Here is a 17622-nt window from a genome sequence, read left to right as displayed (position 1 = left end):
ATTGTCCCAGTGAGAACAGGACACAACTGGACGATGTTGGTTCACATGGAGAAGCCTTTCCTAAACATCAACCAGGCAACTCTAAGATCATTTACTGTCCTGCTTTAGGACTGATTGTGTTTCAGGTGGAATGCCTGGAGGAAGCTCATGAAGGAAGGAGATGAGATATAAGACTTTGTGCAATGTACACTTTCAGTCAAAGGTTTGCACACAGCCTTAGACACAACTTTTTTTTTCTTTCTGCATTGTAAAACCATGCTGAAGGCATCCAAAATGTGCGATAATCTCCATTAATGCACAGTTGATATTGAGATGTGTCAGCGACTTACAGCCTTTATAACGGCTTTAATCTGAGGGGCTGGTTGTTAATTGGTGATTTTTGAGGCTGTTAACTCTAAATGAACTTCTCTTCTGCAGCAGAGATGGAGAGGAGAAGTTCATTTTGCTCCTTGCTTCCCTGGGTTGGTCTTCATGAGTTCAGTTTCCTCATGGTGCTTGATGGGTTTTGCGAATAAACTTGACAATATTGTTCTCGAAAGAACTGTTCCAGAACAGCTTAACTTTGTGGTTTAAAATACCAACGGACTGTTGTTCTTGTTGTGGTTAGTTAATTACCTAAGTCCATATGCTATTTTATAGTTTATAAAGAATCCATGCTTTCTAGAATGTAGAAAATACATCCAAACTTGTATCCAAGCATTTGACTTGTACTGTAGATGGAGGAAAGGTCTCTTTAAGAGCAGACCACTGAAAGCTTCACTATGGCAAGTAACATAAAGATCTGCGTGATACTGAAACATAATAGTGTATAAGTCTTGTTTTAATTATTTTAAAAAGAATGAAAAGTGATGCTTTTTTCAATAGTTGTCTCTCACTTTTCAACCCCACTGTATATGACATCTAACCTAAACCCATAATGACAACGGACATAACCTTATAAACATTTACCAAAGCTTGGTCCAAGTGGGGTCAGCCGACACAAAGACTACTTTCATCAATGTTTATTCGAGCAACAGATTTCTGTTGACCCGAGGTTGTGTTATGACACTTTCTGCGCTGGTTTATGTTAGAATGTCATGACAGCTGACTTTTTTTAATTTACATTTTCCACTTCTATGGGGTTGATTTTTTTTTACAGCAACTTTTTTTTTTTTATACACTGAATAGCCATAACATTATGTCAGATGAAGTCACCAATTATACAATAACAAACTGGAGACAGGATCATGGGCACTCAGGATTCACCCATGCCTGTAGAGACCAAATGCCAGCCTGTCTGGTCCATGAGACCAGACCACTGACCGTGAGAGAAAGGTATAGAGGAAGAAGGCTCCCACGTTCGAACCTCAGCACCACAAGTTGCCACTGTTCGGCCCTTGAGCAAGGCCCTTAACCGTAAACTGCTCAGATGTACAGTATAATGAGATGAATGTAAGTCGCTCTGGATGAGGGTGTCTGCCAAATGCCATAAATGTAAATATGTGACACCTAGCGCGTAACAGCCTGCTGTGGATGGAGTCTCCAAATTCTCCAGATCCCAATCTGATTGAGCACACATGAAAGAAACAACCCCGAACCACCAGCAGCACAAGAGGTAACTTAAATCTAGGTGGTTTAATGTTATGGCTGATCGGTGTAAATGCATATTTTTTCATCCAATGGCCTAACACCTTGACATATTTCTTCTTTCACTCCAGACATTTTTGGACGTAAAATGAATGCCACATTTCGATGCATACTGTTGTGATTAGCAGAGTGAGGAGACTAAAAAAGCTCATTTTTTTAAACAATCAATTACCACCACGCAGCTTGCTTCTCTTAAAAGCCAATGAGTGGCTATATTTATAGAAAAAGCCCCTGAACCACATAAGCACATTTTTTCCCTTTATCCCATTTGTTTTCTGGCTCCAATAAAGGCAAGTCATTTGCATTTGTTTTGCTGTTGTTTTCCATCTTCCCCCAAAACGCAAAAGGATGTCCTTTATTATATGCGATTTACACGCATGTCGTGTTCGCGAGACACGGAGGGCTGTGTTAACAAGCGCTTATGGTTACTCCTGGGTACGCACGTGTTATGTGGTCACGGGAATGCACGAGGATGAGAGTTCAGGGTAGGGTGAAACGTATTCGAGTGGACCCTTTCTTGGGTAGAAAAAAAAGAGCTAGGGATAGGGACAGAGTAGGTCCTCATTCCTGGTCTTTTCCATGCCTTAGCAAGACGGCAAAAAGGTAGCAAAAAATGTGTTGAGAAATTCCCTATAGCATGCCGTCAGAGCATTCCGCCGATAGGCCAAATAAAACAGACCCATTAATGAGCAGTATTTCATATAACACAATAAACCCAGCAGGGGGCATGGTGGTGTGGTGGTTAGCACTGTCGCCTTGCACCTCCAGGGTCCGGGTTCGATTCCCGGCCAGGCTTGATTTCTGTCTCTGTGTGCATGGAGTTTGCATGTTCTCCCTGTGCTTTGGTGGGTTTCCTCCGGGTACTCCGGTTTCCTCCCACAGTCCAAAAATATGCAGGTTAGGCTAGTTGGTGTTCCACACTGTCTGTAGTGTGTGAATGTGTGTGTACCCCAGTGTGGGATAGGCTCCAGGCCCCCGTGATCCTGAATACAGGATAAAGCAGTATAGTTGATGAGTGAGTGAGGCACAGCAGGGTCGTGAAGGACGTGTTTAAGGACAATATTTTATATCTGTTGAGAATGGAATAGAGGTCCGAAGAAGGATGGATTGTCTGCATAAATAAACCTTAAAACTATGTTCAGATAAAAATAAGTTATTCTCCTTGTACTGTCGTTTTAGAATTAATTAAACATATCGAGTGATACCTATAGGGCTTGGATTCATCGGAAAGCGCTTAAAGAGCTGCTCGGAGTCTCTGCTCAAGCTTTAGCTTAATGAGGCGGTTATCACGCCTGCTGACCAGCTTGAGCGACTAATGAGGGACGTTAGCGGCTCCGCCGTTTAATAGCGAGATGAAAAGCCCTGGATCGATGTTTTATTAAATTTATGCACGTTATAAAACCAAGTTCTGTGTGCTTCATAGATCTCGTGAAGCGAAAAGTGCTGAGATGGACGAAATTCACATCTCACACACACACACACACACACGCACACACACCGCACACCATAGCACAGCGTTCGACTTTGGATTAGAGACTGATCCAAACCCAACAACCCTGAGTGCTCTTCTGAGGGCTCTCCATAATATAAAACTGGTGATCATCAGCGTTGTTAAGTGCGCCTGTGAAACCCCAGCATGACAGGGAGCAGAGATTTGACACACACGTAACACACACTGTACAAACTATTGTTGTCCCAAGAAGTGACTCAATCCGTAACAGCATGACGTTTTGTTTTTCCGCCACGTTCGCGGCGATGGTGGGAGAAACCCTTCAGGGCCAGTTAAACTAATACGCCGTTCAAAAAGACAAATTGCGTTTGCCTTTCAATCTGTGCCCAAAGTAAGCAATTACACGCACAACAACCACATCACGGCTTCAAAAACATCAGTAGGTGAGCTGAGATGTTCAGGGTTGTCTCTGCATATGGAAGAGATTACCCTCATTGCTCTGGCACTGCTTAACCTGTAGACACCAAGGTCTCCTTTTCTCAATCGGAAAAAAAAAAAAAAAAGCCACATGTAAAGAGAGTCTGTCTTTGTATGCATATGAAAGGAGATCTGTGTGTGCATTCGGCTCTGTACAGTGTTAAGCCTGGCTACATGGCATTATTTACTCTGTGACATGCTTTTCAAGCGGGATGCCAGGATCCTTGGGTGGAGCAGGCGGAACGAGTGCGGTAGCACAAGGCTAGACGAGACGATAGGATTCGAGACGAGACAAGGCCTCGCGTTCGCGCCGCTGCCAGCATGTCTGGAGCCCTCTTCCATCTGCTCGGCACACCACACGAGTGAGAGGGAGAGAAAAAAAAAAAAAGCTGTTAAAAAGACTTTCCAGGACCAAAAGGCGGCTATAATTACGGCACCGCCTAGCCTTGGTGTCGCTGCTGATAGAAAAATAACCACTTTATGATGAGAGGAGAAAGAGAGAGAGAGAGAGAGTGTTGAGCGCTGAAGCCATAGCAACAAAAGAGCGCTAATTAAGAAGCTGTGAGGTCTCGCCTTTCTGCAAGTCCGTACGTCGTTTCTGAAAGATTTGATTGAACAGGGGCTGCTCCATGACTCAACAAAGTCCAACACTGAGAGATGTTTTTTTCCTCTGAACTAGGGTTCAAGGCTCTAGACGGCTGTGACGGCTCCTGGATCGCAAACCCTCCCAACACGAGCATTATTTAGTGAGCTAACAGCGATAGAGAGAGAGAAAAACAGATATGTCAGAGTGGAAAGAACAATTAGGTGGTTTTATCTGTCTCCGTGGCAACACATACAGACCATGCAGATGATGGAGGTGACGTTAAGGCGATACGCCGATGATTTCGGTCTTTGGTCAGGATCGCTTACCTGAGCAGACACTTGAGAGGCGCTCTGGAGTTCCAGCTCGGCGGCAGTCGGAGGCTCTGTCGCTCCAGGCAATGGACCTGTTCCAGAAAACACACATCGGGCAGGTCTTTACCACCCACGCTCATCAGGGAACGTACAGACACACAGCCCCATGCTCAGGTAGCTATACTCAAGACCTGCCACTCAGCTCAGTCCATCAGTGGTGGCTTCCAAATCAAGCAAGAAGAAAATTATATCTTGTAGTGCCAGGTTGGAACAAACGCCTCCACATTCTGCTGGATCAAGTTGAGCGCCCTATGGGCTTGAGCGTCTTTTAAAAAACAGGGGCGCATCTTGTTGCAGTAAGCGATACTGCGTTCCTTTTATATTCCAAACATATATATCTACATTAAATACATAAAATACAATAAGAAAAAAAACTCTCACTCACACATGACTTCAGGGACGGCCTGCTCAGGGACACGTGCTGCTGGGTCCTCCTCAGCGCCGGCCGGTGCGAGACTGTCCCCCTGAAGCCTAAACCCAAACACAACTCGTTGAAGACACAAAGCCTTCGATTTCATACCGCTATTCTTACGCACAAATAACCACTAATCAAACCTGGCTGGACAAGAGCGCGCAGACACCGTGTCTCTGTTCATTAAAAGGTGTCGAGACAGCCCAGGTAAGTCATTTGTCTTATCAGACATCAGAGCGATGGGAAGAAAGTAAGGAGCTCGCAGGAATGTGGAGGACGTGATAACTATCCACAGACGACTGCTTGTCATTTGGACCGCGTATCGTACAGTATCATTCACCCTCTCGTGTCTAAAAAGAGCTCCTGAGATAATGAGCTTGTCTGGAGAGGACGTCCTCGACGCCGGGGTAAAGACAGCGAAATTCCTGTCTGACATGTTATTGAGAAGGACGCGCTTTAAGGGAAACGTGTATGATGTCCTCCTATGTCTTAGCTAGGACGTGAATTTTAATACATAATGTATAACGAATGTACTTGCATTTTTTACTCATACAGTGATGATATGAGTCTTTGTTTTCCATTTCGTCCCATATGTTTTTCTGTACATGATGATGGCCTGATCTTAGGATAAGGAAAAAAAAAAAAACATCCTAAAATTAAACATATATAACTAAACAAATGCGCCGTTTCGTGCATCCTCTACAATCTGCTCTACGAATAAGCCAAAGTATTCCTGCTCCATCTAATCTGTCTGTTGATGTTTGAACATTTTTCTTCCCCCAAAAGTTAGAAGAGTAAATGACCTTCGTCTTAAGTGCATATTATTGAGGTCAGGGTTCTGTGAAGTACGGCTAGCACCTTGTTCCAATCCAAACTTAATACACCATGTCTTGCACCTCCAGGGCCTGAGTTCGGTTCCCTCACCAGGTTGGATTCCCACCTCTGTGTGCATGTTTGCATGGAGTTTGCAGGTTCTCCCCGTGCTTGGTGGGTTTCCTCTGGGTACACTCGTTTCCTCAAACAGTCCAAAGACATGTAGATTAGGCTAATTGGTGTTCCCAAAGTGCCATGTACTGTATATGTGTGTCATGCGCTGGATTGGCACCCTGTCCAGGGTGTACCCGGCCTCATGCCTTACGTCTCCTGAGATAGACTCCAGACCCCCTGTATACAGGATAAAGCGGTATAGAGTGGTATTGAATCGGAGAAAAAAAGCCGATGTGTGGTAATATCGCAGGGAACAGTGTGGAATTAAGTGCACAAACCTGAAGAGACACATCAAGGCATACGATAAAAATCTCAAGGTAGTTTTACAGCCTCTTTGTGGTGATTAGGTTTTGTTACGTGTGATGTATTTTATTTTATTTTATAGCTAAACCGTTTCCAAACCCAGCTAGCAAATGAAAGAAAAAAAAAAGTTTCTAAACATTTTATTGCTCCTATTGTTTGTAGTTAAAAAATGTGGACATGGAGCAGTTGTTGTGATCGTTAAAAAAATAATTATAATCAATAATAATTATTGCCAAAATGTTATGTTTTTATTGTTTAATACTAGATAATAAGATTGTCTAGATAAATATGAACAAATATTAATAAGTTAACACTAATATATAAAATGCAAAATAACACAATTAAAATTTTGCATCGATTCATGTGATAATTGGAACATTACAGATTTACAGTGACATGTACTAGCTATTAATAAGACTCAGATGTTTATTTAAATGATGATATCATCCTATAAAATATCACATTCGATAGCAAAGAAGAAAAAAACGTGGCTTGTTTTTTTCAAACCTTATTTTTCATCCCAGATTTCTTTTTTTTTTTCTCTTATAGGAAAGTTCTCGTTTTCAAAGCTACTCATCTTAGTTAAAAACCCCATTTCAGACACTTCTACTTAACTAAAATAAAAACGTCAACCTGAATATGGATCACAAGAATGGATTTTTGCACAAATGCAGATAGAAAAGTCTGAACCGGCACAGCCCCTCGAGCAGATCTGATGTCAATGGGTGCGCGTTCGGTCTGATTTAAATCGATGGTGTTGCACCAAAGTGAAAAAATTCCGTCAGCTGACTCAATTTTCATGAAAAACAACTATAAAAGCTAGTAAAATGTATCCATACGTGATAAATGATGAAATTAAAAACAGCTCTAGTGGAGCCTACTGTATTTCCAGCAGCATGTGGAGCTCGAGTTAGTCACTCGAGGTGTCCGTGTGGTATACGATGACAAAATATGAACTATAAATCATAGAAACCATGTCCTGCAGCGTATGTGGTTTTGGCAGACCGAAAGCCAGACCTCAATGTATTATGATCTATTAGATCATGTAGGTCTTATATTCTTGAGACTCTCTTACTTAAAAAGATCAACAACGTGGAAACCGAGGTCAGGTTACTTTTTAAATTATGAGTAACTGAAAACCGTTGAAACTCGGACCACCGAGGAACAGAGCGATAAAGAAGACCGGTGTTGCCATGGACAATGTCAATTGTAAATTGTCCTGCTACAAGGATGCTGAAACGGGTCTTGGTTGGTGTGTGTGTGTGGGTGTGTGTTTGTGTGTGTGTGTGAGTGTGCGTGAGAGTGGGAATCGTAAGGAATGTTGCTTGTATCTAGCAAGCAGTCACATGTCCTCAGACAGAAGAAGTGAGAGTGTGTACGTGAATGAAAGTGAGATAAAAAGTCAAAAACACCAAAGTAAACTGTATAAAGATATGCATGCTAACATTATCATAGCACAGCGCTTTACAAATCTCAAATCTAATTTGGGAGGAGATAAAAAAAAAAAAAACATGGTCTGATGGCATAAATTGCATTATTTTCATATATTGAATATTCTTCGACGGCCGTTCAAGTCAAACCGGGACTTTTGGTTGTGGATGAAATTTCTTGTTAGCGAAGGTTTAGAAGCGATTGACATTATAGAAGACTTTAAGCACAGTATGATGATGAGCCTTTTGGCCGAAGTTAAACTTTTGAACGATGCAAACATTGTATGTTTTTTAACTGGCCGAGGTGGAATGCCAGATCCTTGAAAATCGATGCATTAAAGGAGTTCTCGGGAGGCTAGGGTTTCAGATGTGAAGCAGGCAGAGAAGCAGGCGCATCGAGTAAACTTTCTACCTTGATGGTACCCAAGCACTAGTGAGACGCCAGGGGTAGCTTGGTGGTTAAGGCATTGGACTACGGTTCGGAAGATCCCAGGTTCAAATCCCATAACCACCAAGTTGCCACTGTTGGGCCCTTGAGCAAGGCCCTTAACCCTCAACTGCTCAGATGTATAAGAGATTTATAAAATGTAAGTCACTCTGGATAAGAGCATCTGCCAAATGCCTAAATGTAAATGTGAGACGCTGGGATAAGTGCATTAGTGTAGCGGGTGATACTATAGAGAAACAAAAGGAGTTTTACTCCCATGAATAGGTTCTGTTATTCTGCACAATCAAAAGTCCTGGTTTGACTCGAACGCACGCCTCTCGTGATACGTTGTCATTTCTATAGTTGCAACACACTCACATTATCATGTAAACAGACAGAGAGAGAGACGTGACTTCAATAGTTGATATGGTAAGTGTTTTGCCAGGACACATTTATTTCCTCTTTGTCAAAGTACCAAAAACGTCCCAGCCGGATAAAGTTCGGATTCACGCTACTGAAATCGCATGTGATAATCTCTCCAAGGTTGCATTCAGCTTCCAGCGGTTCCTGCAGGGGCCGGTGTACACGTGTGCGACAGATAAAACGGTCATGCACGATGAGCACATGAGTCGAAGAGGCAGGTAAAGCCCAAACACGAGAGGACAAAATCACCAGTGTGTCGGCCATCCGGTCCAACAGATACTGCTTTATCAGAACCTGGTATCAGAGGGAAAGGGCCGAGGCGTGACACTGAGGCAAGTGCTGTGAAAAGCAACCCTGCTGAAACAGGAAGTGCACTGAGTCGAACAGGCACGATAAACACATCTATCAGCACTCTGCAGATACAGAAGAGAAAACTTTTTTGTGCCTGAAGATGTTTGGTCTGGAGATAGAAGGTGGAAAGGACACCATTATCTCTCTCTCTCTCACACTCACACACACACACACACACACACATACAATTTTACACAAATGCAGATGTGTTTTAAGGCTAGAATTAGCTCATTAGATAATAAATGACCAAGCACATGCACAGTACAGGTGAGTTACACAAGGGATGTTCGAGTCAAACCGGGACTTTTAATTGTACAGAATAACAGAACACAGTGATGAGAGAAAATAAACACCTTTAGTTTTCTATATAATTCCCTGCAACACTAATGCACTTATCTCAGGGTTTCACTAGTGCTTGTAAGGTAGAATGTTTTCTCAGTGCCCCGAAGCCATGATCAGACTGCCTGCTTCACATCTGACACGCTGGCCTCCCAGGAACTCCTTTACATGTGGAAATGGCTTGAAGCGAGGTCAGGACCGTATGTGCGGTGTAGCAATAACTCCAGTAACATGCAAGTAGTGTTGTTAAATGATTGTGTATATAGCTGGCACAGACAGAAGCGTCAGATAATCAGCAAATTATCTGATGTTTTTGAAGGATCACGAAAAGGTCACGGGAACGACTTCACTGCGATGCGACCCGGGATCGTCAATCACAGACGTACGACCTTCTTTAAACCTGTCCGTTTCTGTGCTTGAGGTCTTATTTAAATGTTATCTCAAGTCCCGGTTTGACTCGAACAGACGTCGTACAAACCAAACCGGAACCATACAGTTTTCTGAATCACTGCTAGTGTATAAATCCACATACAGACTTTGCTTTAAAATGGTTTATAATGTTTTCAATGATTAAACAAACCTAAAATTAACCAAAAGTATTAACACCCTTGCAGAGGTACTGGAAAATGTCTAGGAGTATAATATTCACACTCATAGATTTCATAAGAGCTCTATACGGAGACTTTTGGCACGGGTGTTTTTAGCAGTGAGCTGATGTGCAGTGTGTGTGTGTGTGTATGAGTGTGTGAGTGTGTACATTGTGGCTGACTTGCTAAAGAGAAGCTGAGGAGGTGACTGTGAGAATACGCACACACACACACACACACACACACACAGGGGGAGACGGCACCAGTGGTTGCTCTGAGGGTAAATATTTACCTGGCACACCTTGAGCAGATGTTGAGGGTGACTTTGGCCTGCGGTTCGGGGCAGTAGGAGCTGCGCCCTTGGCTGAACTTACTGCCAGAAGAAACCAAGCCAGTGACCCCCTCCATCCTCAGGTCATCCAGGTCCTCTAAAGAGAAACAGGGTGAGACAGAGACACAGGAGAATATCAGAAATTTTTTGTCGTAATGGTCGGTTGTGCATGAACATGTTTTTAATTATTATTATTATTTTTTTTTATCTTCACACAAGTATACTGTATCTTTAACAGCTGGAACGTACCAGGCACACACTTCCTATAAATTCGGGAAGATTTTCAACATCTGTCATTGTTTAAAGTCTGATGGAAGAGTGTGATGGATAAGAGAGGACAGATGTCTGTGTGTGTGCGATATCTGGATGGGAAAGACTTAATGCGATTTATAGATTACGACACACACACACACACACACACACACACACACACATACACACATGCTGTTTATTCCAGTGGTGTCCACAAATACCATAATGACCAAAACGATCTAGGATGGAGACAGCGCCAACATGCAAGACCACATTCGCAAATTTCCAACAAAGTCAAGTTAAGGACAGTATTTCCAGTACGATCCTGCACAACACAAGGCAATTAATACGCCATAAATTTTCCCGAAATCAGCCTGGACTATAATAAAGACAGGTCCGTGTTAATGCTTGACATGGGTCGTGTTTTTTATAGCGTGTCACTGTCATCTGTTCCGCAAACTGTCAACAGGTGCTAAGTGCCGAGTTTACGGAGCAGAGCTTCTGGCAGCGGTCTCACACACACACACACACACACACACACACACACACACACACACACTCTGGAACGGGACGAGCTGGAGGAGTCTCCCGCTTCCCTCCGCTGAATACTACTCAGGGCCACGTCGGACCCAGGAGTTCAGCCAGAACGTTTGATCTCTTAGAGCCGAATGTGGGTTTATGATTTTTGGAGGCTGACGAGCGCGGTTCTGGTGGCCTCACGAGGATCTGACGTGTGCTAAAGAGCATATGGTTTAGGAACATTAACTTCTTCAAATGATGCAGCATTTATGTGCATTTGCAGCTTAATGACTTGGTCACTTTTATTCTTCCCTGTAGGAAATAAACAATCACTAAAAAAAAGTCCAGAATACTCAGTAATTGATTAAACCCAGTAATTAGGCGGGTTTTTGAGGGGCGTTCAAGTCAAACCGGGACTGGTAAACAAAGGCGTGATAGCGATTGTCATTTACAGAAGACATTCAGCACTCTGAGCCACAGTAAAACATTCGAATGGTAGAATTGCAGGTTACAGGAACTGTTTGTGGCTGGGAGTTATTGCCACATAATGCCGTACAGTCCTGACCTCGCGCCAAGGAGTTCCTGGGGGGCCAGCATTTCAGACTTGAAGCAGACAGTAAAGTTCCTGTGAAAAACTGGGATTAGTGCATTAGTGTAGCAGGTGATTGTTTTTACTCTCATAACTACTGTATGTTCTGGGCGGCACGGTGGTGTCGCCTTGCACCGTTGTGCACCTCTAGGGTCCGGGTTCGATTCCCAAATCCTGTCTCTGCGTGCATGGAGTTTGCATGTTCTCCCCGTGCCTGGTGGGTTTCCTCCGCGTACTCCGGTTTCCTCCTACAGTCCAAAGACATGGAGGTTAGGCTAATTGGCGTTTCCAAATTGCCCAAATTGTCAGGTTCCAAATCCTGGAACCTGGAGAAACCCCAGGCCAAACATCATGGCTGCCTCTGCCATAAGGTTAAGATTTTTTTATAGGATACGGAATTATTGTTTTTGCAGTTGCTGCGATGTTTCAAATTGAACTCCGTGGCCTGAAAATGGACAGCAAGCCAGGAAATAAGATCATCGAGTCTTGGCTTAATGCTGCTCTCTAGTAATATAAATTGTATTGTATGTCTGTGCATTTATGATCCATATAGCAGCACACATACTTGTTCACTGACGTAGTTATGACAATTTTATTTAGCCCTTGTGGATTCATCCATACAAAATGACATTTTCACCCGTCTATAACCTCTAGATGTCCCCTGGGGCGCTGATATTACCCCAACATTACTCCTGCGCTTACAGTAGTCTCATGCTGCTATTATATTACACACACACACACACACACACACACACACACACACAGACTGTAGGGGCTAGCAGAAGCGAACGCTTTCTAGTACAGAAAGCGTGACAAACAGAAAGGATTAACTGAAACATCCATCCGGTGAGAAATCCGTCTCCGTCACGTCTTAATTTCGCAGAGGTGTTTGATATGAAACGGCTTTCTGACGTCGACTCGGAATTTGGCGGTGTGTAAATCTGCCCAATGACCGTCCGGGTCGCGGATTTTCCCACGGGATGGACAGAGACTGGCTCGTGAAACAGCAGTAAGTGTGGTGATATTAGATGTCTCATTCATCATGACGCTCCTGATCCCAGTGCCAGAGACAACATACAGTACACACTCAGTCACACGCAAACACACGCAAACGGAGAACTCTACACCGCTGACCTTTGTGGGAAAATCTCTCACTTACTCAGGCTGTTCTGGCCCGAAGACAAAAAATGAGAGTCTGGAAGTACTGTCACAGCACTGTCTCTCTCTCTCTGTCTCATGTGAGCCTCATCTTACCATCCGCACTACTGACATACTGATGAATCCAGAGCTATTTATTATGAATAACGTATTCCGAAGCATTTCCATACACACACAATGCAATCAGACTGAACAGCTGTGTGTTTGTAAGAAACCTACTTGTTAGAGTTTTAGAAAGGTTTGCTAGGTTGCATAAAGATCTTTGGAGCAATGGAAGGGAAGCGCATGGAGCGATCATGCACACTGTACAAGCGTCTGGAGACAGTGTTATGATCTGACGTGGCTTCAGTTGCTCCGGTCTAGGCTCATGTGGCAATAAAACCAAATCAGCTGACGACCTGAATGTACTGAATGACCAGATTATCACATCTATGAATCTTTTTTTTTTCCCCTTCCCTGTGTATTTCAGTACTCAAATTGTGAAAGAGAGGTTCTGAGAGCATGAGGAATCATTTTCAGACATTGCCAGTTTAAGTAGAATCAGCAGTTCTTAGGGATTAAGGTCGATTTTCTCGGCTTAGCAGAACTCCGGTTTATTCTCTATAATTAAGGTGGCTAGATTTATCCACGTTTCGACTGTAGTGACGTTAGCGTTGTGCGTCGGAGCCAGTAGAATTAAGTGACTGAAACACTCGGATAACGCGCCATTCGTGCATTCTGTATGTTGTGTTGCGGTTGTCCGGGCAACGCGCTATCGAACATCAAAACCCCCCAAAAATATCAGTGTTTGAGAAATAGATACACGAAGAAGAAGAAAAAAAAGGAAAAAACCTGGCGATGTTGTCAGATCGGTTATCAGTACGGTGTGATAATCCCCTGTGGGGCTGAATGATATCTCATCCAGCTTCGCTTCTTCTCCAAGGAGAAAGAGAAAAGGGCTTTACCTACATGGCCCATATCTCTGCTTTATTCCCAGCACATTCCTCAGGACAGGAAAACTGCAACCTGCAAAACAACTGTGATAAGCCAGCATGGTCCTATCTGTGCGAGACTGTGTGTGTGTGTGTGAGCCTCCAAATCAAGGTGGAAACTTTTCCATGTTATCCTAACAAAACCCAGAAGGCCAAGGACGAATCCGCTATGAAAGGCTGCCACACACTCCGGTCTGGGTGCGAAACTTTCCTTTTTTGCTTAACGATCGTGAGACAGACGGCGGAGACGGGCGACAGACGCGCAAGTCAAGCGGCACTGAGCATACAATGAGGTAAAACCATTATCGATACTGTAAACGCAGCGGAAAGCCACGAGCTGATGGATCAAACAGACGTCTGATAGATGAAGAAATAAATACACGGATGATGGATGTGCTTTAATCAAGCTGCGTCACATGGGTGCTTCTGATTTCCATCAGGGATCACTTCGCGGTAATCCTCCTGAACTTACACCTCTTACCGCGACCTTGTCCCTCTAGACCTGACACCCTTGCTCTCTCTCTCTCTCTTTCTCTCATTGACACACATTTGGATTTCATTAAGCGAAAAAACCCTAGCTCTGCGGTTAACTCTCTACACGGCGCTTTGATGTCAAGTGGGAAAAGACGGCATTTTGTTTGGCTTTGTAATAAAAACAATATTTCTATAATTAGGCCTCGGATTTGAGACGAGAGACTCTTTGAGAAAGTAGACGTCTCGCGCGCCAAAGCCTCACGCCTGCCCCGTGATGTGGGCTGTAAAGAAAAAGGACTGATTGAGATCAGATGCCTCGAGATCAGACGGACATGAAAGAACGAAGCGAAGGACGACATGAGCTAGACGTCTCCGTCGCGCAGGCGATTAATGCACTTTAATGACTGGATGCAATCAAAGGCTAGACAGTGCCGCTGAACGATTTTGATATTCCACACCGTATGTGGTTGAACCGCTTTTATCCGTCTCGTCATCTTTCTTTTTAAAAGAAAGTGCGGTCACTCCTGTGTTACTTCTCTCTTCTTTTATTCCTTTCTCTTTCAGAAACAATATCGCCATCTTGTGGATATCATGCAACCACTCAAGATGCACACACACACACACACACACACACACTATTCCAGCTATGACAGTAATATTAGCCACCACGGAGATTTATTGAGACCGAAATTCCTTCATCATGACATTAAACCACTATGATCGTCCTTTAGATAATAAATATGTCATGCGGTTGTCTGATTACACAATACCCACCTTGTAATGCCAATAACTCATTCACTAACCCCCTCCATTTATTTGTCAATTACATCATTTCACATTTCAGCCTCTAATACTCTGGGTGGTAACTCTGTGGCGTAATGGTCTACAATTACCGCCACACAAATGTCTATTCTAGAAGGACTAAGTCAGGTCGTGGCTTAATGGAAGAAAATATGTCAGAGAAACTGATGCATTAACAAACACAACCAGAGCTGTGATTTCCAACAAAATGAGAGTGGGGTAATAAAAAAAGATTATTACTAGAGGTTCTTGGGTTGTCCCTTGTAGAGAGACAGAGACACGTCAAAAAAAGTAATTGATTCATCTTGAGCAAGGTGTCCTGATTTGTCCATACCTTATCCTGAGTTGTGATGTCGAGGGTAGTGTGTGTGTGTGTGTGTGTGTGTGTGTGTGTGTGTTTGGGGGCAGGAGGGTTGAAGTTGGGGCTCAAGGCTTAAAATGAGAACATCCTGGCTGGGTACCAACCCATCACAGGGCACTAGGGGCAATTCAGAAAGTGGAATCCGTATCAAAGATCCTGTAATTCTGTTTTATACGGCAATTCTTTTTTAAATCGTAAAAAAATCTTTTTTTTTTTTTTTTTTTTATAAATTTTTCATTTATCTATGTTTGCATTTCCAGTATGATCGTACAGGTGGGTGTGCTCTTAGCTATTCTCACAGCACAGCATCCCGTATGGCACAAGCAAATTGTTTGCTTAGTAAGTTTGTTTAGAATTGTTACAAAATATTTAAACAATTGTACAAAATCAGATTAGTTATAAAATCGTCCTATTGTAATACAAATCGAATTGGCACCAAGGTATTGCGATAAGGTTGTATCGGATATTCCTGGTGATTCCCATGCCTAGTAATCAAGGGCAGGGGTCGCTCAAGGCTTAAGGCTGTGGGTTACTGGGTTACTGATTGGAAGATCAGGGGTTCGAGCCCCAGCACCACCACTTGAGCAGGGCCCTCAATGCTCCATGGGTGCTATAACCTGGCTGACCTCAGCATCCTACCTGGAGTATATGTAAAAAATTTGACTTTTGACTGCGCTGTAAGGTACATGAGATAAATATTAAATTCAAACTTTATAAATAATGTTTTTTTTTTTTTTTTATCAGTCTACTATGCATGTCTTCGGACTGTAGGATGAAGTCCACCAAGCTCCAGACCAGAGATGAACTTTAAACCCCCAACCATGGAGGTGCGAGGCAACAGTGTTTTTATTCTATTAATTAAAAATACCTTTTATGTATTTATAATTCCTCCCTGCTTTAAATTTTTTTTTATCTTTACTTCTAACTGCTACAATACGCTCAGTAAGAGTGTGTGACATAAAGGCAGTAGGAGAGATGCCTACTGTACATGATCTATTAGAATTCATACAGCTATAAAACCAGAACCTGTGCAACCTGTGTTATAAACATTTTCTGCTTCTTCTTCGGAGATACCAAACATTCAGGACTATAATCAAACACGAAGCAGGTTCTTTATCATGCAGAAGGGTTTAAGCATCCCAGTTTGACCCCTATGAAGGCAGTCGAGTGTTCCTGAGTGAGACGCCTCCAAAAAGTTCTCCGTCAGTGTTAATACCAGATGTCTGAATTTTACAACTCGGTGTAAGACAGAGGCGCCATTCAGAGACTTTTTCCCCACACAGACACATACAGACGATGGAGCATACTGTGTGATTTTATGCCTGTCTTTATCTCATTAATCTTTTGGGTGGTTTCACGATTACGTGTCTCTCCAGTGAGAGTTCGGTCTAATAGTTCGAGCGAGAAAGCGGTTTTCGAACCTGGGTGTAAGAAAATGGAGTTTTGGTTCACCTGAACAAGAGATTTGAGGTTGATAAATAGTGTGATTGGTTACTTTCTGTTTTGGGATTTATACAAGCACACACAGAGCAATGTCCAAGGGCGTTCAAGTCAAAGCAGGATTTTTGTTTCAACAGTAAATACTCTTTTTATTCTTTTATGTTCAATTCCCACCCAATGCCCAAACTTCAGCCACTGGATGCAGTGCTGGTCCCAAGCTCAGACAAAAAAATGGAAGAGCTGTTTTAGGAAGGGCATTCAGTGCCAAGGTTGTGGGACCAGCAGAAAGACCAAAAACAACACCAATGCACTCAACCCAGTGTTTCACTAGTGCTTTTATCAATGGGGCATCCCAGGAACTCCTTTAATGGCCTTTAAAACTGACAAAACGTTCTACCTTAATGGTATCGAAGCACTAGTGAAGCACAGAGATGTGCATAAGTGTAGCAGGTGATCACAGTCAGGTCCATTAATTTTGGAACAAAGTTATTTCTTGGGTGGCATTTGGCGTCTGTGCACCACCACATTAAATTTTAAATTAATCAAGATATGTGACTTTAACCATTCAGGAATTACAGCCACTTTCAAATATACACCCCAGTGTATCGTCTTTAGTACTTGGATGAAAATCCTTTGCAGTTAATGAATGCCTGGAGTCAGGAACACATGGACATGACCAAATGCTGAGTTTCCTCCCTCAAGATGCTTTGCCAGGTCTTTACTGCAGCGGCCAGCTTCTGCTTGTTTGTGGGTCTGCCCTCAGTCTCGTCCTCAGAGCATGATCTATTGGGTACGTTCGTTGCCCTAATGCCAACAAGCACTTATCTTTGTTTAAAATAATGTTTAAAAATAATGTTAGAAGTGTATAAAAGGGTGTTCTGTTATTTTGCGCAGTCCAAAGTCCCAGATAGACTTGAACATGCCTGCTTGTTTTTTTTCTTTTTTCTAAAAAAAGGT

At 43.0% G+C, this 17622-nt stretch overlaps 1 protein-coding gene across 2 annotated transcripts in view; it reads right to left on the bottom strand.

The window, feature by feature from the left end:
• Nucleotides 1–17622, bottom strand: part of c26h8orf34 (chromosome 26 C8orf34 homolog) — a 96289-nt gene that overhangs the window by 27241 nt on the left and 51426 nt on the right. For both annotated transcript variants that reach the window (XM_053488030.1, XM_053488031.1), the window contains exons 8-10: nucleotides 10062–10197; nucleotides 4896–4981; nucleotides 4466–4542 (exon numbers count right to left, since the gene is read on the bottom strand). In XM_053488030.1, the coding sequence (XP_053344005.1) occupies nucleotides 4466–4542; nucleotides 4896–4981; nucleotides 10062–10197 (299 nt within the window). The remainder of the gene's footprint in view (nucleotides 1–4465; nucleotides 4543–4895; nucleotides 4982–10061; nucleotides 10198–17622) is intronic.

The sequence above is a fragment of the Clarias gariepinus genome, chromosome 26 (genome assembly GCF_024256425.1).
Source record: "Clarias gariepinus isolate MV-2021 ecotype Netherlands chromosome 26, CGAR_prim_01v2, whole genome shotgun sequence".
Taxonomy (NCBI): domain Eukaryota; kingdom Metazoa; phylum Chordata; class Actinopteri; order Siluriformes; family Clariidae; genus Clarias; species Clarias gariepinus.
Note: the sequence above shows the minus strand (reverse complement) of the source record. Positions and strands in the feature narration are given on the sequence as shown.